This window comes from Aythya ferina (assembly GCF_964211825.1).
Source record: "Aythya ferina genome assembly, chromosome: 29".
NCBI lineage: Eukaryota > Metazoa > Chordata > Aves > Anseriformes > Anatidae > Aythya > Aythya ferina.
The window spans coordinates 1,295,015-1,315,738 of NC_140326.1; the positions used below are offsets into that span (position 1 = coordinate 1,295,015).

The window sequence follows — 20,724 nt, forward strand, 5'->3', positions numbered from 1 at the left end:
GGCTGCCTTTGGACTGTGGAATAGACCATTAATGAACTGCACTCTTCCTTTCTGTAGCACTTATTTCATGTCATATTAAAAGTCTTGTTGAATTATATCACTGGCTTTCTGGTTTTTCTTTTCCTCCACTATGCTTAATAAAGTAGGCTTAGTGGAACTGAACTCAGCAGGAGTCAAAATAGTAGGTGGAGATCCACATACACAAGGGGGAGTGGAATTCAATAGCCTGATGCGTGGCTGCATGAAAGCACCAATCCCACTGTTATTTTTGTGTAGAAAAGTATTTCTACACTTTTTAGTGACAGCCTGGAAGGAGTCACTTATGCGTACTCAGTTGAATTTGAGATTTTTGGATAATGTGGTTTGCAGAGGATGAATGGGACTGTACCTACACTGAGCTTCATGCACTCTTACCTGCATATTACTAAGAGGATCAGAGCTCGTGATCTTGAGGCTGAGCCACGAACATTTATATAAATTGTCATACACATGACTTGAGAGAAGGTTATGCCTCACAATTTACAAAGGAGAGCTAAACCCCTCATACTGTTTTTACTCAATAGATTGAGGAATGAAACACCAAATAACAAGAGTGAAAATTGCTGGGGCATTGCTGCCTCTGTCTTATCTGCATTACATTAGAGCAAAGTTGGATGCTCCTGAACTAAAACTGCAGACACAGCAGTTCAGTAACTCCTTTGCTACTTCGGGACTCCCACGCATGCACTGGTACACCTCTGTGTGTGCCTTCAGTCTGCAGCTGAGAACACCACTTCTGCACTAAGACAAAGGATTTATATACAAACAAAAGTTTCTTAACTACCATATTACATATTATTACTTAAGTCTATGGGTTATGGTCTAACTAGCAGAACATCATTATTTTTTGCGATAGACTTTCCATAAGCTAACACTGGAAGAGATAATTCTGGCAATATTCTGTTAACACCACATAGCACTGCATGCATAAGTACCACAATATGAGTATAGCTATCTGGATGTTTCTCCTAAATCTTCGGATTGAAATTACAGTTTCATCAGAAGGCTTCTAGGAGATCTATATAAGAGATTATAAATGATTTATTTATTTAAAATTCAGGTGTAAAGTTGTGGTGGGAGAATCTTTTTCCTAGCCAGTTCTGTCAGCAAGTGTACATGAGATGCTTCATGATCCTTAATTCTGAGGGAGTGTGAGTGCATCCGTGTAGCAGTTGCCTGAGGGATCTCACAGTGATGTTCCTAACAAGATCAGATCATTTCCTGGATAAATGCTCCAATTAAATTAACAAACCACAATGATTAAGACACTCAGAGGAAGGAAGTGAATGTTGTGCTTGGCACAGCAGCCCTTGCTCAGCCTACACATGAGCTCTTTCTTGTTGTGAACAACAGTACAATCGAAACAGCTCCAAAAGATTGATATAGCCATCAAGGTGAGTTTCTCAGCTTACTTCAAGGCATGATACAGGATGCAAAAGCTTCAGTCTGATTCTCTGTTGCATATGACTAACTTCTTACCATTCATTTTGGCCCTGCCTGCAATACCCAGGACTTAACTAGCACATAATTGGATAAGCTATTTCACCATTTAGACTAGATAAATCAGAGCACAACCTTATGTTCTGATGGAGTCAGGACACATGCAGTCATTCAGACCCTTGTGGGAAGTCTAAACAATTTCATCAGGGATATTCAAGGTACTGCTGGTAATGATCCTGAGTAACTGACCTAGCTTCAAAGTTATCTTTGCTTTGAGTAATAACTATACTACACCATCTCCAGAGAACCTTCAATCTAAATTATGATTCTGTTCTATTTATTACTATGTGTATTTTGATGTATATATCATAAAGGAGAAAGTTACTCTAATGAATTCCTGACAAGTGATATTGTCCATAGAAAGTAATTAATTCTTCCCTGATGATGCTCTTTGAGGCATCAGAATTTATGCACAAGGTTAACTTCTTTCACACTGGTTTGTAATGAAGGAACTGCAGCAAAATGAACGCCAAAAGACCGAGCTATGATGCAACAGGGTTTTAATACAAACAAGAAGTGGAATACATTCTTGTAGAATGAGGCAACACAGAGACAAAGAATGTAATTTCCATTTCAACAAAGACTACCATCAGTCAGAGTAGCACAGGGCTCACAAGATATTCTTCTTTCAGCTGGACCTTTTCACAGTTAAGTCCCATTATTTGTTTTACTTTCTTCATTTTCAGAAAGATCAAAAGACCAAAACATAACATGAGCAAATGACAAAGTGATGCAACATTGGGATTGTAAGCCTTAGATAAAACATAGCACAAAGAGATCCCAGGTAACCCCAACTCCTACTGACATCAGCCGGAGCAGAGGCTGCTTGGCATGTCTAATTTCCAGGCCTATATATCAATCATTAGTTTGTATCTTATCATTTCTTCAGTCATGACTTTTTCTTAAGGACTTAAAATGGCCCACAGTTTCCATAGCGATACCTATAGTATCCTCTAGAAAAGGGGAAATAATTTCTACCATATCCTGAAAAAAAAGAGTTTCGGTAAAAGCTTCCCAAACGAGATATTCCACCACCGCAAGAGCCCTCCCCACCATAAGAGCCCCCAGAGCCATAGGAGCCATGGGAACCCATCCCATAGGAGCTGCCTCCACCACAGGAGCCGCCAGAGCCCATTCCTCCACCTCCGGAGCCCATTCCCATTCCTCCACCTCCGGAGCCCATTCCTCCACCTCCGGAGCCCATTCCCATTCCTCCACCTCCGGAGCCCATTCCCATTCCTCCGGAGCCCATCTGACCCTCAATTTCAGGCATGGCAGTTCCCACAAAGCTTTCCTGAGGACACGAGCTGATAATGGGTCCAGGGAAAGTCACAACAACAGGTGGTGCGTACACAATTGCTCTTGAATCGCCACATGAGCTGATGCATGGTTCATTATAACAGTTGACATATGGTTGTGGGCACGTCACTTCACAAGGTGAAGCACAGCGGGAGCTAAGCATCTGTCCATAGGTAGACATCATTCCACAAGGCAAGTAAACCTGAAAGGTAGAGAGAACTGGCCCAGTAGAGTTAAGGCCAGAGGAGTGAATGAAAAAACAGTATTAGAGTACTTTGGTTTGTGTAGATGTATTGAAAGGCAGTCATCTGAACAGGTGCAAATATATACCTCCAAGTAGTCTACATTAAACTTAAGATTTAGTGATTAAAAACTAATTAAAAAAAACACCTCACCATTTCTAAGGCACACTCCATTACACTTTGAATCTTACCTTTTTGTCTACTTGTTCTTAACCCAAAATCTATATATAGCTCTTTTTTTCCCCATTCCATTCATTGCTTGAAAAACGTAACAAAGATTTTCTTAACAGCCAAAGCATGCGAAGGGTCAAAACTACAGACCCTGGTAGTCTAGATGCAGAAATATTTTTAGAAAATTATTGCAATATAAAGTAGCAAAGGAAATGTTAATGAAGAAAAAACTAGTTGCTTATGTGGGATGAGTTTGTTCAATTTCAAAGTAGCAATATCAGTCAGGTCCCGGTAGAGTTGGGAATCCTCTATTTAATTCTATTGCTAAGTTCTTGGAAACAACAATATTCTCCTTAACACCTGGCCCAGTATCCTGTTCTCATATGGCATATGAAAACCTTGCCTCTCACTAAACATTTTATGTCATTCTTTTACAACATTTTTGGTTTCATTTTCTGTATGTGAACTCAGAAAGAGCAACGGAGGAAGGTACAGCATCTTTCATTTCTTCTAAATGGGTATAACTGCTCAATTCCTAGGAGCTGCTATCATCCACATTTTTGAAACTGCCATTCATTTTTCCACATGCTCATGGTGATGCTTATATGCACCCTATTTGCACATTACAATTTCAAAGTAAGATGTTCTTAGATAATAAGTTCCTACCCTAAAATGGGATAGGACAAATAACCTCATAATAATACTACCTATAAAACCATGTCTATAATTACAAACGGATACAGTTATATTGGACTTACCCAGTCACCAAGAGGAATAAGTCAGCAGAGGCAGCTAGAGACACCCGAGTTACGAGCACTTTTATACACTGTCATAGAGAAGAGAAATTGGGAGACACCTTTATGCAATCATGCTCTACATCTTGTGAAACGGAATGTTTTCCCCAGTGATACCATGCTTTGTTGCAACTACTTTGATAACAGCCTGTGATTAGCAGATAATTTCCAGTCCCACACAGCATGGTACATGCATTCCCCTACTTCCCCCTCCCCTCTTGTCTTTTTGCAGAAAAATCTCATGGTAAAATTAGTGGATTTCTTTTAAACACTTGAGATTGTGAAGATAGCTCAGAAGAATAAAGAAAGGAGGATTCCAGTCTATCATATGACATCTCATCTATTAAAAACAAATGACCTACTGGAATTTTCTTTTTAAAGAAAGGATATATTTTCACATTAATATTTTTTATTATTATTAATTAGCCATTAATGTCCACAGCCATTGTGTACACTAGTCCAGGGTCTTTGGAACTAGAGTTTATAACTTGGTACCATCCTTTGAAAAGATACTCTCCTGCACGTGAGCACAAAATTCAATTAGAAATTTAAATGAAGAGATGCACTAGGCCAAGCTTTTTACAATCTATCATCAGTTCACATTCTCAAGAATTCATCCTTTTCTAAGATGCTTTCAAAGTAAATGTAAAAAAAATACAAATAGCTATGAAGAAATTGATTTTTCCTTCTCCAACTTTCATGTTGAATGCCAGCATGGAGAGAGAATACATGTTACTTGTGGGATTAGAGGTCTCAGAGAAAACATTATGTGAAGTACAGGTCCATAACCTCAAGCAGAATAAATTCACAAGGCCTGTCAAATGCTGATGCTGTGATTCACATAAACCTCCTAGCTATCTTCTTGTGGCAAATTATTAAAACTGAAACTGACAAAAAAAAAAAAATAACAGATGACTTTATTTGTGTTTCATAGCCATCAAAGCAGCGTAATAACTAGAGGAATGTAAGCAGCCAATAGAGATATGACAGCAAGCTGCTTAGAATAATGAGTCATATAATCTGTGGGAATGAGAAGTAACTAGTAATTACAGTGACTGACAGCTGAAGCAATTAAAGGAGTTACTAAACTAAATATTTTATAAAAGTATATAAGGACTCAAACATTTTGAGTTTTTTCTAATGCAAGTACAACTTGTTGATCTTACAGGTTCTTAGCTACCAACAATAATATCTGCAGAACACCACACTGGCTTGACAATCCATGTGGTGGTATCTGAGGCTTTTCCCCGGCAGCTTTAAGCAAAGTGAATTGATGGTTTATATAAAGTAGAAAACCATAAGAGTAAGTAAGATCTTTCAAGCCCAAACTGCTTTCAACCTTCACATTTTATTGATACACTTTAAAATAAATAAATTAATCAATAAATAAATTGAATGCAAGGGTAATTGGCAATATTCCAGTATGCTTTTTCACATCATCTGGAAGTTAGTTATCTTCCACCAAAGAATTATTAAAAGAATCACCTTCCTCCCTCAACAGGTGAAAGCTAAATACTTCTTAAAATATAAAGAAAAAACATCAAGGATCTTGTATTTTACTCTAAAGAATTTATTGCTTCACATACAGAAGCAGCAACCTAGGTAAAAAACGTAAATCTGGGGTATAGCTGAGGACTCCTAGACATAGGGTTCACAGATCTAGATTTAAAGTTACCTCAATGTAAGGTAATGCTGAAGAACTACCTAAAAGATTTCTCCTCTTACTTTTTTCTGGGAAGATGAAGGTGATGTTGTTGCGCATTACTTTCTGGTTTTAGAAATCCCCATACTGCTCTCTGATGCTTACACAGCTGCTTTACATACTAAGATTAAATCTTAAAGACAAAGCCGGCATAATTGCTATTGCTCTCACCTGTGCCATGCTGTAATTTTCTAAATTGGTCTGAAGGTTCATTTGTCTGAAAGGAAATTGCCTATGTTATTATTGCAGATTGTAACAAAACATTATCCTTAGCCTTTATTTTTTTTGCAGATTTTATCATATCATAGCAATTCCAAGCAGATGTGGAAAATGGTTTATTGGGGACTGTTAGTGTTAGGTCAGAGGTTGGACTCGATGATCTTGAGGTCTCTTCCAACCTAGAAATTCTGTGATTCTGTAATATAGTGGTTGTAAGAAAACAGAAAACACCATTATGCAGGAAAACAAAAAGCCAAAGGATGAGAATCATGGTAGAAGAGTACAGATTTTAGTCTACAGTCCTTCACTGGACCCTGGACATCCACATTTTGGTACAGGTTTCCAGTGTGGTTTAAAAGCTGTCACCTGGAAACCTATTTTCAAAGCAAACTCAAACTGGAGGGTTAATATTACTGAGTGCTTTTTCACTGCCTAATTGCAAGGCTGAAGATGGAGTTGGGAACTAAAGAACTGGATCACCACTGCCTGCTCTTTCATTATCTATATATTCAGTGCTATTATATTGCTTAGACCATAGCAGTATATCAGTTTTGTACCTTTATGTTCATTGTAAATTGTGCTTTGCACTTATTTGATTTCCTTTGCTCACCTCTATTGGAAATAGAAAACAAAATGAAAGGACTTTTTTGTGCTGGGAGCCAGTTCCTCTTCCTGTGTTTGGAGCTGTTTGAGGTGACTTAACCAAACTGTGCTGAAAGTATGGGAAACTTTGTGACTCTGGACCAAGGAGAGCAGAAGACAACAGAAAAATAAAAGAAAAAAAAAAGTCTATATTAATGATAGAATTCATATTTTGCCAGAAAACAAGCTGATTTTTCCACCAGTACCCCAAATCAAAGGAACTTTATTACTTCTTAAAATCAGATCCATATCTGCCTTCCTTTTTTCAGGTTTTATATTATGTTTATAGCCGTCTTCTCTAGAAACAATTTCTAGTAATCTAAAAGCCCTGGTTGCTTGTCCTGTCAGTCTTTCAGTAGAGCAACACAAATCATTGTGTCTGAAAGCTGGACTGGGTTGTGAAACAATGTGGTTGCCATAGGAGAAAGGAGGACATTGGGTTGCAACTTACTTCCAGATGGAAATCTCTACAATTAGGTATCCAAAAATATGTATTTAAGCTTCTCTTGTAGGCACAGACACATTCAGTGGAGACTTTTCCATAAACACTTAAGTGGCACTAAAGGACTTGCTTCAGTGATGGGAGTTGCTAAGTCAGGTAGATAGTTGGACTCAATGCTCTTAAAGGTCTTTTCCAACCTAAATAATTATATGTTTCTAAATGAACATAGAATTTCTGCTGTGTATTTGCCGTGTCAGTCTTTGAGACCATTGGAAGTTCAGAAACTCCACCTACATGGAGATTCTTTATTCAGTCACCACTGTTTTCCATTTTTGTTGACATTAAGATGTCTTTCTTCTATTTCTTGCCTTTTCTACATTTGTCACTTAATCCCTTTCAGCATAATCGACCCTGCTTCTAAGGGGAATTCATAGTCAGCAACTCCAGCCTGCTCATGTCCCACTTACACCCTAGATACTGAGTCTCATCTTTAAGTATTTAATGACAAAATACAGCTTTCTTATTATGTGGATTTCCTCCCTTACAGAAAGGTTTTCTAGCTACGGTACAACAAAAAGCAGTGATTAAATAGTTATACAAACAAATAATTCTGAAGCTGAAGAATTCTTTCCCACCACTAAATGAGATGCTTGGTGCTCTGGAATAATTACACTACTGTAATCTCACTGAGCATCTTTCATCTTAAAAACAAAACAGAACTGAATTTCTTTAATAGGTGAGTACTGCTCTCCTTGATAAAACCTGAGGGCATGCTAAATTGCAGCCCAAGTTGTAACTGCAGCTTGCATGTCCACGTATAATTTAGCTTCATATCAAAGCTAGCCAACGTGCACCTCTTGAGCCGCACAGCATACCCATCACCCAGACATGTTCCTGAGGTCAGAGCCACCTCATTTGGGCAGTGATGGGGCTGTGCTTTCTGGGAGGATGTTGGGCCATCTGAATCCCCACACATGGGAAGAGTTGGCAGAGTGGCATGGATGAGGCTTCTCCACAAAGTAGCCCCACCTCGTCCCACTCCATAAGACCTGGGCTCTGAGGAAGAAGAGATTCAGGTCTCTGTACCAAGGCTGGCGCAAAGGGGTGAGGGACCTCAGTGAGAACCCAGAGGTTTGTGGAGGTGGGAAGGATGTAGTGTCACTGCCTGTTCAGACAAATACAGCCCAGAACAACAATTTTGTCTCTCGGTGAAGACCATGAAAAGTGCCAGAGGTTAGCTGAGCCTTCTCAGAATACAAGTATGGTAGAATACAAGTATGGTAGACCCATTCTGACAATAGGGGGTCCAGGTTTTGGAGTGTAGAGCCTCAGGACTTCAGCTCTTGCCAATAATCCATTTTCAGTATTTCCTTTTAAATATTTTTCTTGGTGTTCATGTTATGCACTGATACTGTCAAAGGGAATCCTTATCCCTGTACTTTCCTATGGCTCACAGAGGTGTGGTGCTAGCATCCAATTTAAAAATCTATTAATTCTAAAGCTATTAATTAAATCTTCATTCTAGTTCATTAGCTGTTCATTAGCATTAAACATTCTAATCTCAGAAAGAAAATCTGGCAGCTGACTTTTGGTTCCTTCAAGCCTATTGCTCTGAAAGAGCACTTTTAATGTCACAGAGTGCTGTTAAACACAGTAAATTTAGAGACAGAGGAGGCTCTTGTCACCAAATAAATAAAATACACATTAGAGCTATGCCTTCCAGAGGAAACATTTGAATGACAGTGCCAAGTTCTCTTCTGCAGTAAGAATCTGCATTGCATTGGTCCTTTCAACTCAAGTTAATAAGGCTAAAGCATGAATAAAAAGCTGCTATAAAGGCCAGTGCCCAGAGAAGCTGTGGAGTTTCTTCCTTGGGGATCTTCAAAAGCTTCTGCACATGGTCCTGAGCACTCTGCTCTGGGTGGTCCTGCTTGAGCAGCGGTTGGACCAGATGGACCCAGAGGTCCCTTCCTGCCTCAGCCAGGCTGTGATTCAATGCTCTCCTTGTAGTTCAAGTCACAACTTGAAAAGGGATTTAAACAGTAAAAACGCCTTCCCACCAGCACCTACTCTGTGTACAAGATGCATTCTGCCCCTTCTCTTGTCTGTCCCATGCCTTGGCCTGCCTGGCTCTGTCATAAGTTTGGCTAATGTGCAATATTGAAATTATAATGACAGGTTATAAGTAATAAGGCTAATAATAATTAGGTGTGTCTAAATACTAGATCCACCCTTATATATACAGTGCCCTTAGACAGGTTAGGTGGCTTTCAGGCATCAGTTATCTCATAAGATGATAATTGTCTGTGCCATGCAGGTGTAAAGAGAATTAAGGCTTGCAAGAAACAGGGAGAAGACAATGTGGGAAGTTAAAGTGAAAATGAAAGGCGGTGTCCTTCTTAATGATGGAAAGAGCAGGGGAAGGCAGAGGAGCAGCTGGGTTCCTACATGCAAGGCAAAATTAATGGAAGGCACTAAAACTGGCATTGCCAAAGAAAGAAGTGAAATGTGTTTGCAGGAGGTGGTTAGAGGCAGTTAAAGGAGGAAAGACCAAGAGCGAAGCTCAAATTGCCAGAAAGATGCAGTGTTATCAGAAATGCCTTTTTTTTTTTTTTTTTTTTGTTAGACTGTTCATCTAAATGTCTCAAGACATGGCTTAGGCAGATAAGTACAGAACATTGAGGGTTCTGTGAACATGACGTGCATCAATTCACACAGAATGGACCCAAATGACACATCTGTATTCCAGGCAGCGGTACATTATGGTGCATGGGAGTGGATGCTATACACTTATTTCTCCAAAAGGGAGCAAGCTCAAATTCCCTAGGATGAACGGCCTGTGGCTCTTCTCTAAGAATCCTCAGCAAGGATCTTGGAGTACAGAATATCTTGTGCAAGCTGCTTCATTCTCAAGAAAAAATAAAGTTATCCGTTTTCAGGTTTTGTACTCTAAAAAAAATAATAATAATAATTTGAGTCATCCTCAGCAGGTGAAGATGGGTTCCCGAGCCCTGTTGTGCAACTGGATTATCCTTAAACTCCTTGAACCACTGGACTGGATAGGGTGGAGGTAATGAGTCAGGACAGGGTCTTTGAGACTGGAGGTTCCTGAGAGCTCCACCCCACTGATGACCTCATTACCAAGTTTTTCACAATACTTTTTGCATGAGCCATGCAAACAACATAAGCTTAATATCTCTGTACTGCCTCCTTTCTTATCTAGGGTGTGACACCGAGACACAGTTCACAAGCTCATCTTCCGAGATACAGTAATTGATCCATATCGGATCAATAAAGTAGGGCACATGGTAACATCTGCAAGACAAGTAAATTTGCAAGAGTTCCCGTCTTATAAAAGGAAAACTTCAAATTGCTCCAATTTCTGCCCTGTTAGGATTCCCTTGGCATGCAGAAAATCAGAGGAGTGATGAATAAAAGTAATGAGATGAATTTTTAAGCTCTTCTTGATTAGAAGGATGCAGCTAGGCATGCCTGCAGTGAGCAGGTCTGGTCTTCTAGGCAAGGAACTACCTTACATTTGGGGGGGGGCTCGTTTCAGGAAATGCAGATTTACAGAGGGGTAGGGGGCATGCATGGGCTGCTCATCTCCTAGGTGGACATCCATGTGAGCAGACCACAGTGAGGATGAAATTCCAGAGGCAGCATCAGACAGACGGACAGACGCTGTCTTCCCAGAGCCTGGCAGCTTCCCAGGGAGACAGGGCAGGGTAAGCTAGGAGACTGGCAGGGATCCAGGCTGCTTCGCATGTTTTCACCTTGCCGTAAAGTTTCCTGCAATTCCGTTTGCCTTTGAAGTCTCTGGAAAAACAACTGTGTTTGGATGGGACTGCACAGGCTGCTTGCAGAGCAAGGTGCACACCCCGATGTTCACAGAATCTGCTCACGGCTCACTGGCCCAGCAATGGGGAAATAGCATTTAGCCAGCTTTCACATTTCACTGGGGTTAAACAACTTTATGCTGGGTTAGAAATGAGTTTGTCTGAGAATTTTCTCTCCCTTGGGTTAAAACGGGCTGGTAGCTTGTGAGGGCTGGTAGCATGTTCCTGGGACCCAATGGACAATGCGTGTGCTTAAATTGTGTAGAAATCATCAGTGGAAAATAAGCATTGAACTGGGGGGAGCTGATTATTTTTTCCTGGACCTAATAAATAAATAAAAATTTCAGTATCACCCCCTTCGTTTTACTGCTTTCAGCTGGCAGGTTAAGCTATGAACGCTGAAAACCACAAGCAACAGGATGAGGGTTGAGTGAAAATGTTTTGTGCACAGAGCTGGGGACTGCAAAGGGAGTTGATTATTTTCTCACTTCATGGGTGAGCAGGACTGGCAGACTTGGTTTTGATGTTTGCCATCTAAATTTCACCAGTAGGTGTGTGAAAATCAGGACACGAAGAGAGAGAAAATGAGAAAATGACAATAATGATGCAGAATAACTTTAATGTGAAGGGAAAGGACAGGACAAGGCTTCTGGAATAAGTAACAGATGGAGTAACACAGTTTGAGATGCAGATTCTGTCACTCTCATGCTGCACTCAGGCTTCTCCTAGATGCCAGTGACACATATCACCAAATTTTTGTTGTTGTTGTTAAATAAAAGTAAAATATAAATACAGGAGTTGTTCCCCACTAGACTCTTTCCTGCAGTGAAGTTGAAAGGCAGAAATAAATGGCATATGTTTATATTATATATGTGTGTATATATTTATCAAAGGAAAAAGTGAAGTGACTAATTCTCTTAAGTGCAAAGACCAGTCTAACTAGCTTTAGCAGGGGAAGAGTTTATAATGTCTTAACTGACTACATTTGTGTTGATCTTGAAACAACTGCTGCCTGCATTTTTCTGGCAAAGCAATGCAAAAAGAGCAAAATGTTTCTGAGAATGAAATAATGTATGTTTCATGTTAATGCAAATTAGCATTGGGGCCATTTTTTGGCCAAATTGCCTGTTGGCCTGAGAATGTACTTGAGGAAAAAAACATGAACTTAGTGTACAGCATAATTTAAGGAAAACATAGGTAAATCTGCTTGAGAGAGGCAGTAGGAATCCACAAGACCCTTGGAAATGCTTGTTGGGGTTGGCGCTGCTGTGCTATGCTTCTGAGGTCTCTTTTTCTTCATTTGCTGCATTTGTAGTTTCTGTTTCTGGTTTCTCCTTCTCTGGAATGTGTTCTTCCCTCTCTCTATGAGGTGGTCGGTATCGTCTGTAGCTGGGCCTATTGCAAGGATGAATCCAGTGGGAAGAAAACACATAGGAGCACCTTGAGGCACACTGAGGCAGGTAGCTGGGGATGAACCTCCCTGCAGATGGCTCGGAGTGCAGGATTTCTGCCCCCAGAGACGTCAGTGAGGCTGGTGCACATCCTTGTGAGATGGCAGAACTTCCCACCACTGTCTCCTGTGGGCAGGTGCTGAGGATCGGCCCCGGGAATGTCACGACGACGGGAGGGGGGAATATAATGACTCTGGAGGCAGCGCAGGATACAACACAAGGGTCATTGCAGGTGGTAGCAAGTGGCTGTGGGCACTGCACGTCGCATGGATAGGAGCAGCATCCTGTGTGCCACCCCCCACCGAAGGACATCTGGGAGAAATGGTGGCAAACCTGCAGCACACAGTGAGACCACAGCAGTGTTTTGGGAAATGTTGGCACCCCACGCCCTGCTCCTCCCCCCACACACACAAACAATGCAAGCAGGTAAGGGCCTAGCACAGGTATTTTAGTTATAGGGGTTGTGTAGGAAATGTAGATGCTGTCACAGAGGAGATATGAGATTCCAATTTCAGGAGATGATACTCCCATGTCAGTCCAGGCTCCCCGTCCTATTTTCTGACCCCTTGCTTTGCTAATCATATCCCCATCACCCTGACTCCTTCTCATCTTGCCAAAAGGACACCTAAGCCTGGATCCAACCATTCTCCACCCCAGTTAGTTCCCTCCAGCCCTTGCCCACAGGCCATTCCCACAGGCTCAGCACCTCTTTTCTCTCTTCCAGGTACACATGCTGACTGGGCAGCTAAGAAGGACAAGTGGAGAGGCACTGCAGCCATGGCTGGGGGCTTCAGCACAACCACTGCTGGTGCCATGAAGCCACTGGTCTTATGGGAATGGGTACTTGATATCCCTGTGATGGAGAATGGATAAATGTCCTTGTCTGGGATAATTTTTGTGTCTGTGATAGAGCACGCCTAGCCCTCGTTTGGATAATCACTTGTAATAGGATTCCTGCACCTCTGCTGAGATTGCGCCGGGTGCTGTTATCAGCACAAAGCTACAGAGAGGCTCTGTTCTGAGAGGCTCACACACACTGAGGAGCCTGCACAGGACAGGGCTGGGAGGAAAGGCCATCACCCTAGTCCTGTGAGCTGGGATTGCTGTGCAGGAGGTGGAAGGACTGAGCTTCGGTGCCCCAAGCTCTTAGGAATATCTCACCTCCAGGTACTTCCAGGCGGTTTGCAGAGAGCATTGGCGGTACAGCCAAGAACTTCTTGGAGATTGTTGGTGCCTACTTTATTGCCTAGACCCTGAATCCATCTTTTAAGCCATTCACAGGAAACTATATAAACACATTGTGGGATTTATCTGTCAAAGTTAAAAACTGCATGATATAGAGAATTATCTATAAAGTAGTCACTTCATTTCTGTCCTGGAGAGAAACAGGCACTTCCAGAGTGTGATCAAGCTCATTCAGAGGTAGGTGTTTAAATAGATCATGTGAAATGTCTGTTTCTGTCACTGATTAGGATGAAAAGTTTGGGGAATCCCCTTGCTTTTCTTGTCTAGTGCTTCTTGTCTTTCAATGCTCAGCATCAGATACTCTCATCAGAAAAATCCTAAAATCATTCAGCAGGAAAACAATTGTCCTTGCAGAGATCCTTCTCCTTCCTAGCACTACTATGAAGGTGTCTTAGCCCAAAGAGAGAAGCTCTGGTTATGAACAGAGTTGCGAGGATAACTGATAGAGAAAACCAGTAGGCATCAATTTTTAGTGAAATGAATTCTTGGTTCTATCCATGTTTTGGGTGCAAACGTAGTTGTTATTTAACACTGGCTGGAATAGTTCAGATCTTTTACATTTTTTAATGAAAAAGGAGGAAAATTTTCATAGCCAAAACCAGGACAATATTACCAAAATTCTAACTGAATTTAGGTTAAAATGCCATTCATATTGGATAACGTATAGATATATACAGTTATCTGATAATAAGAAAATTACATTTCATTTTTAATAAGGATTACAATCCCCATATATGCATTTTTACAGCTGAACACAGTCCAAGAATACAACTAAATAATTTCTAGCAGACTCTTCTATAAAGAATCCCACTTGTAATTTTAGAAATTGCAGAGTGCTTTGCTATTAAATCCCAGCTCACATTAAAGCAACATCTTGCTCGATATAATTAGATTGAGGTGAATGGGACTTACCAGTTGTCCAGGAGGTAGTCAAGAGAAATGGCCAGAGGAGCCCTGAATCCTGTGAGTTTTATATAGTTTCTCCAACTTCCAGGAAGATGAGACAACCTTTGTGCATGAGGTCCTAATTACTTCCCAAGCAATTTTTCCCGCATGTGTAACACTTATAATTACTATAATTATTTTAAGATTGTTTACCAACATTATTCAATTCTTGACAGTACATACTGTTACATGCTGTGGGGTTCCCTTGTATTATATCTTTATGGTCTAAATTCGTTGCTGATGTGATTCTACCACTTCCGTCTACCACTGTGTTAGTGTGGGAATGCATCTCGCTCCAGTTTGTCCAGCTTCGACTTAAGCAGTGACCATGCAAGCAGTGGTTTGCAGATGGTAACTGATGTATTGCAAATACGCAATATGATATGAAGATATGCCCAGATGCTTCTAGGTATGGGATTTGTAATTCAGTCCCCCTAAATCCACCCTAGCATTTAGATGGAGGTACCATGGTGTTCACCCTGTAAGTGCCTCAGTGGAGTGGAGAACAGAATTTTGCACACTACACATCCCCCCTTTTTGTCAGCAATGAAACAAATCTGGTTATTTGGTTCCTGTCATTTGTCAAAGAGTTGTCACAGCTTTGTAGACAGAGGATGACATTCTGCTTGGGGATCCCCTCTCCTGCTTTAGGTACTGACCAGTTGGTTAGCATCTGGCACCAGTCACCAAGTGAGATCAGAATGTTAAAAATCATAATCTCCTAATTATGTCCGCTTACAAAAGAGATGACTGAGGGGAGATAAGGTAAGAATTTCTGCAGATAAAAGGTAGATACCAAAGTGAAAGGATTTAGCTGTGGCTTACACATGCTGAGGACGAGAATAATAGTCATGAGCTAAAAGTGCGTCAAAGGAGACTTAAACACGGGGAAATAATTTTATCATGTGGTTACTGACATGCAGGAATGGGTAAGAGAGGTTGTGGAATCTCTGTCATTGGAGACTTTTAGCAGTGGATGAGACAAACATTTGTCAGGAATGGTTCAGATGAACAGCCAGGACTTAGGGCAGGGAGATGCAACAGTTGGCATCCATGGATTTTGGCCATCAATTTACACAAAGGTTCTCAAACCTTTGCAGATAAACTTGGTGTCTACACGAAGGACCATCTCATGCCTTGCTCATTTAAGATGTCTTGAAAGAGGTTGCTTAAAATGGCCTCAGGCTGGGTACCAAAAAACACTGAAAGTCACTTCTAAAAACTTTGATCTACCTATTTGGTGTATAAATTGTCAGGTTTGTCTCCATTTTTCTTCCTCTGCTGAGGCTGAATCTGTTGGAGAGCAGGAGACAACACAGAGATGCTCACTCTGGCAGATCAGTGCATCGACAGGCATCGCTATGTCCATAAAGATTTAAGAAATGACTGAAAGTCAAGAGAGATTCGTTCTGGAGGCTTAATGTGTTCAGAAATTTACCTAAAGAGGGAACATCTGTCTGTAATGGGGTCAAGGAAAACCTCTACATCAACAGGCTGAAATACATAATAGGCCCTCAGAAACTTTCTTGAATAGGAGAGCCATGTTCCTGTTTGGTATTTCTGAATTTTGTGGGGCCTCACTAATTTCCCAGGAATTCAGTTGGATTCTCAGATTTAAGAGTCATGTGTTCAACTTGCACAGGCTTAGCAGAAGCTGCCTTCCTAACCTATGTTGAAATTATTGCTTTTGAATGCAAACAGAAATGCAACATTTAATGAAAATGCAAAATGCTATGAGTTATCAAGGCTTGAAACAACATCCTGTTTGTGAGAACAACTTAGGCACTTCAATCAAAAAATGCATATTCGAAAGGTGCTATTACTCAGCCCTGAGGTGTTTCTCAGCTAACATACTATTAATATTATAATGATAAAACTCTTTGCATGTATAAACTGATAATGAATATTTTTGAAATGTTCTGACATTCCTTGCTGTGTGGAAACTTCACATCACCAATCTTCATTGTCAGGATTATTTTCCCCATTCTTTCATAAGAGACAATGAAAAGTACACACAAAGTTATCTGAAAAACCAGACCCAGAATTTGTAGTTCGTGATGGAGAATTGCCCTGCTAAGCTCTGTTATTAGAGACTGATGATGTTTTATGTAAAAAAAAAAAAAATGTGCTTCACATTCTTTGCCAATTTCAGCTTCTTATGGATTTCTTGGTGACATCTGAATCAATTTCTGATCATACCCTTCTTTAAAAAGGAGAAAGTATCCAGAAAAATGGAAATTCTTGTTTCTAGGCTACTTTACCTGCAGAGCACCTACTTGCCCAAACTGGAAACTCATTTACACCTCCCAGTCTTCCTTGCAGGGAGAAAGGAGAGCAGGGTTGCTGTGTAATTTCTAGAAGTTATAATGCTGCCTGCACAAAAACACCTTGGGGATGGGGTTAGCAACACAGTTTTAAATGTCTCACACCTCTTACTAATGCAGCACTGTGGAGCTTGCCCCGATGGGATGTCCCCGATGGGATGTAGAACTGTTGCATGGGGAAAACTGTGCCAAGAAAACATGAAGACAGACAAAGGTCCTTTGTAGCCCACCCTGTTGCAATGCACATCAGAGAAGAGCCTGTCCTCACTCTAAACACTCATTCAGTGGGTAGAAGCAGTAATAAGCTGTTCCTTCATTGCTTTCTTCTCCAGGGCAAATCTGCCCAGCTCTCCCAGCCTTTTCTCTTACAACCAGTGTCCCAGCAGCCGAGGCAGCTGCCACCAGGCTTGCTCGCAGCTGTCCATGGCTGAGCACCAACGCCAGACACGGAGGTCTGGATGCTGCCTCCTGAGTGCCAGCTGCAGGGGAATAATCACTTTCCTCCTGCTGCTGCCTGTGCTCTGGCTCGCACAGCCTGCGGTTAGCTTTCACCGCCGCAAGGATGCAGCACTGCCTCACGTCATCTTTGGGATTACCAGATCCATGTCAGATTTGGGGCTGCCTGCTCATTACTTTGCAGAGCTCCTGACCTCTCTGTAAGCAGATCCAGCCCACTAATGATAATGGAGCATGGATCTGCTGCCAGGGCGGCTTGGGGAAAAGAGGGGACAGTGCTGCCTTACCAGCTTGGGGCACAGCAGTGGCAGTCTGAATGTGAGCAAAGTGGGCAAAGGCATGTGAGGGTCTTTGGACTCTTCAGATGGTAGCTCTGAGACAAAGTTGCATTACTGACCATGGCCAACAAAACATAAAAAAAAAAAAAATAATCTTTGTGAAGAGAGCTGGTAAAAGCCTTGCATCATTCAGTGGCTACCTGGCGATCTCAGCTGTTTATTTATCATATCAACCCCATTCTTTGTCAAGAGCAAAACTACAGAAACAGAACCTCGGATTCTTAGAAGGGAACCATTTCTGCTGCTCAATGCCATCTTTCTCATGCTAACCGAAGGGGAAGCTAGATCCTTTGGGAAAAAGAGCAGCTGACACCAGCAGAGCCCTTTTAACCATGCAAGTGGCATAAATGCAGGTGGGAGAGCTGCCCCACGGCCTGGGCTGTGCCACCCTCATGTGCAGTTGTGAAGCTCCATCTCCCTCTAACAGTTGCAGACCTTGGGGCCCCTGCATCATGCCAGGGTGGAAAGGAGCCAGGTTTTACACAGAACTGGGATAAGAAAGGGGCTGATCCCAGGTGAGGTTATCAGGAGGGAGCTATTTGCTCAGCCTCCTCTTTTCATTTAATTCCCCAGGGTTAAAGGTAAAATGAATTCTCTCTCCCCACAGGACTCCTCCTAATCCTGGAGGACTGCTGGTAGCATCGGTCTCTATTTTTACAGCCAAATCTATTACTTCGTTAGAAAAAAAGGGTCTAAGAAAATCCTGCTCTCTCTGTTTGGGGTGCTGCAGAGGAAGCTGGGGAGCTAGGAGGGAGTTTTCCTGCTGGGAATTGCCCAGGGAGCCAGCTCAGCAGTGCAGGGCAACAAAGCAACGCCAGGAGGAGCCACCAGGTCTCGCACTGCACCTTTGTGTGCTGACAGAAAGCTGCCACTGACCGGCGCTGCACCTCCTGTGAGGGACACGTGGTGTAGGGCAGGTGTGCAGAGAAATGTGCTCTGGGAGTTTATTTATACATATTAGGAAATGAAAATATCGACCAAACAAGATAAATATTTGCTGTTCTCTAGGAAAACGTTCTCATCTAGGAACAACTGGAGCTGGAAGTTGCTTTCCCTCTGCTTGCACTTTTATAACCACAGATTGATGCTGGTCATCCCTGATGTGAGCTGGGACAGCTCGGGGTCCCACCATCACAAGGGACTTTATGCATTGTCCTCCCTCCTCCTGCTATCCCAGGGGCTATCCCACATAATCCATTTCATAATCTGCCCAGCAGTGTTTTGTCTAGGGATGAACTTGCTGTCAGAGCAGAAGACAACTGCTAATGAGTCTCATTGCATTAATCAAGCCTTCTTCTAAATGCCAGCCCATGCTGCTCTTTTTATGTGTCTCTGGCTAAGCTTTCGACACCAAGATCTGCTCCCACAGCTGGTAAATCTTTCAAGTCCTAAAAGTGAGATTACGGGCATTATTTTACACAAAGGAGTGGCACAACAGCAGGGAATAATTTGACTGCTAGTATTAGAAATAATTTTTAAACGATGGAAAATGAATCAGACACAAGACAGCAGGAATCCAGCTGCAACCTGAGATTTAATACAACGGGCACAACCGGTGAGTATAATTGATCCAGTAACAGTAAAAACCTCTTGGGGGTGCAAACATTACCACAGAGATATATCAGCTTAAAGTTCAAAGTCTGAGCACCTGCTCAGATTTACTTAACTTCTCACTAACATCTTTTCTGTTGCAGGAGTAGCTAAAGTGTGTAACTAGAGTTATTTAATAACTAAAGAATAACCATGAAAGGAAGGCAATGCACCCTACAAGTTTAGCATTGATTAAAATAAGGGGAACATGCGGGCAAAGCATCTCCAGGAGTTAGGAATGGGGGAAAATAAACCTCAGGCCCCAGCTATATAGCTTGCAGTTTTCATGGATACATTTTCAGCTCCTTCACCAGAGCCACTTTGAAGCACAGCGGCTCTTCTTGGTGTGGCTCGAACGCTTAGCCCCCCCTGAGTGGTGCCGTGGCGAGTGCTGGTTGGCACACGAGTGGAGGCACTTGGACTTGCTGATGTGCTGCATGGACGAGCTCTTGTGCTTGACCCCCTCCTGCAGCAGCGAGCATTTGGTCACACGTTGCTGCGACGAGCTCTCCTTTATTCCGGTGCCGGGGGGGCACTTAGGCACCTGTGGCTGCTGCAAGCTCTTGGTTCCATTCTGCTGCGAGGTGTAGGTGGTGATGCACTCCTGCGTTGGGTACCCCTTCATGCACTTCTGGTGAGGGAATGTGCTCACATACTCCTGCTGGAAGCACTGGGTCACGTACTGCTGTGGGGGACACTCGGTGACCCCCCGCAGAGGAGGGGAATAGCCACCGGTCATCCCCTGCAGGGACCGGAGCTCCGTGCCATACCGCTGAGATGAGCATCTGGATATCTTCTGCGATGCACGCTCATCCTTGCAGGAGGACGAGTATTTGATCCCACATGGTGGGAACCTCAGCTTGCCTGGCTCTGGGCATCTGGGTGCACAGGGTGGGAGGCTCTTGGCCACGCGCTTCTTCTCATAGTGGCCATTCTCACAGGTCTGGAAACTCTGCGTCGTGCTCAGCTTCACACTGGGCTTTCTGCAGGGTAGCAGGCGAGTGGTCTCACAGGGCTCAGGGCACAGCAGGACGCATGGCTGGACATAGGGCTGGCAAGACAGCAGCTGGCTCTGGGTCACGGTTGGCTGTGAGCAGACATAAGTGAAAGGTTGCACATAGCTTTGCCATCTGGGCATCGGGCTCTTGATCACGCTCAGTGGGTGGCACGTGGTGCTGCACGCATCAGGCTGGGGCATGCACTGCTGGAGGCTTTCAGTGATGTAGCTCGATCCCGGCAGGTATAGGTGTTTATACCGCTCCCCATAATAGTGCATGGTCTTGCGAGGTGCTTATGCCTGAAAGAAGCAGGAAAAAGAGGGACAGTTCACACAGGCACTGTCTGGTTCTTTGTGATGCAGGGCTCTGAGTTTCCCACAGGTGTCCCCATGCAGTGAGAGGCTTGGGGTGACTTGGGACAAGGTTGGGATTACAGAGGAGAGGAGAGGAGAGGAGAGGAGAGGAGAGGAGAGGAGAGGAGAGGAGAG

At 42.6% G+C, this 20,724-nt stretch overlaps 2 protein-coding genes across 4 annotated transcripts; both read right to left on the reverse strand.

Moving 5' to 3' along the window:
* Positions 1–2,022: 2,022 nt before the first annotated feature.
* Positions 2,023–5,849, reverse strand: LOC311424920 (uncharacterized protein). 3 transcript variants are annotated; one of them, XM_084500444.1, is made up of 3 exons: positions 5,771–5,849; positions 4,010–4,077; positions 2,023–3,040 (listed from the first exon to the last, which is right to left on the reverse strand). In XM_084500444.1, exon 3 carries the CDS (start codon positions 3,020–3,022, stop codon positions 2,450–2,452), a length of 573 nt encoding a protein of 190 aa, XP_084356570.1. In that variant the 5' UTR covers positions 3,023–3,040; positions 4,010–4,077; positions 5,771–5,849; the 3' UTR covers positions 2,023–2,449. The 3 variants fall into 3 exon arrangements, with proteins under 3 accessions (XP_084356570.1, XP_084356568.1, XP_084356569.1); XM_084500442.1 differs by having other exon boundaries at positions 2,023–3,057; XM_084500443.1 differs by having other exon boundaries at positions 2,023–3,057; positions 5,721–5,830.
* Positions 5,850–19,545: 13,696 nt separating this feature from the next.
* LOC311425184 (uncharacterized protein) lies at positions 19,546–20,514 on the reverse strand (the record flags this gene model as incomplete). The annotated part of the gene is made up of 1 exon (XM_084500785.1): positions 19,546–20,514. One exon carries the CDS (start codon positions 20,512–20,514, stop codon positions 19,546–19,548), a length of 969 nt encoding a protein of 322 aa, XP_084356911.1.
* Between the last annotated feature and the right edge of the window lie 210 nt (positions 20,515–20,724).

Bases quoted from the DNA above. Each gene is read 5' to 3' on its own strand.
- LOC311424920 (XM_084500444.1), bottom strand. From the start codon at position 3,022: ATGATGTCTACCTATGGACAGATGCTTAGCTCCCGCTGTGCTTCACCT.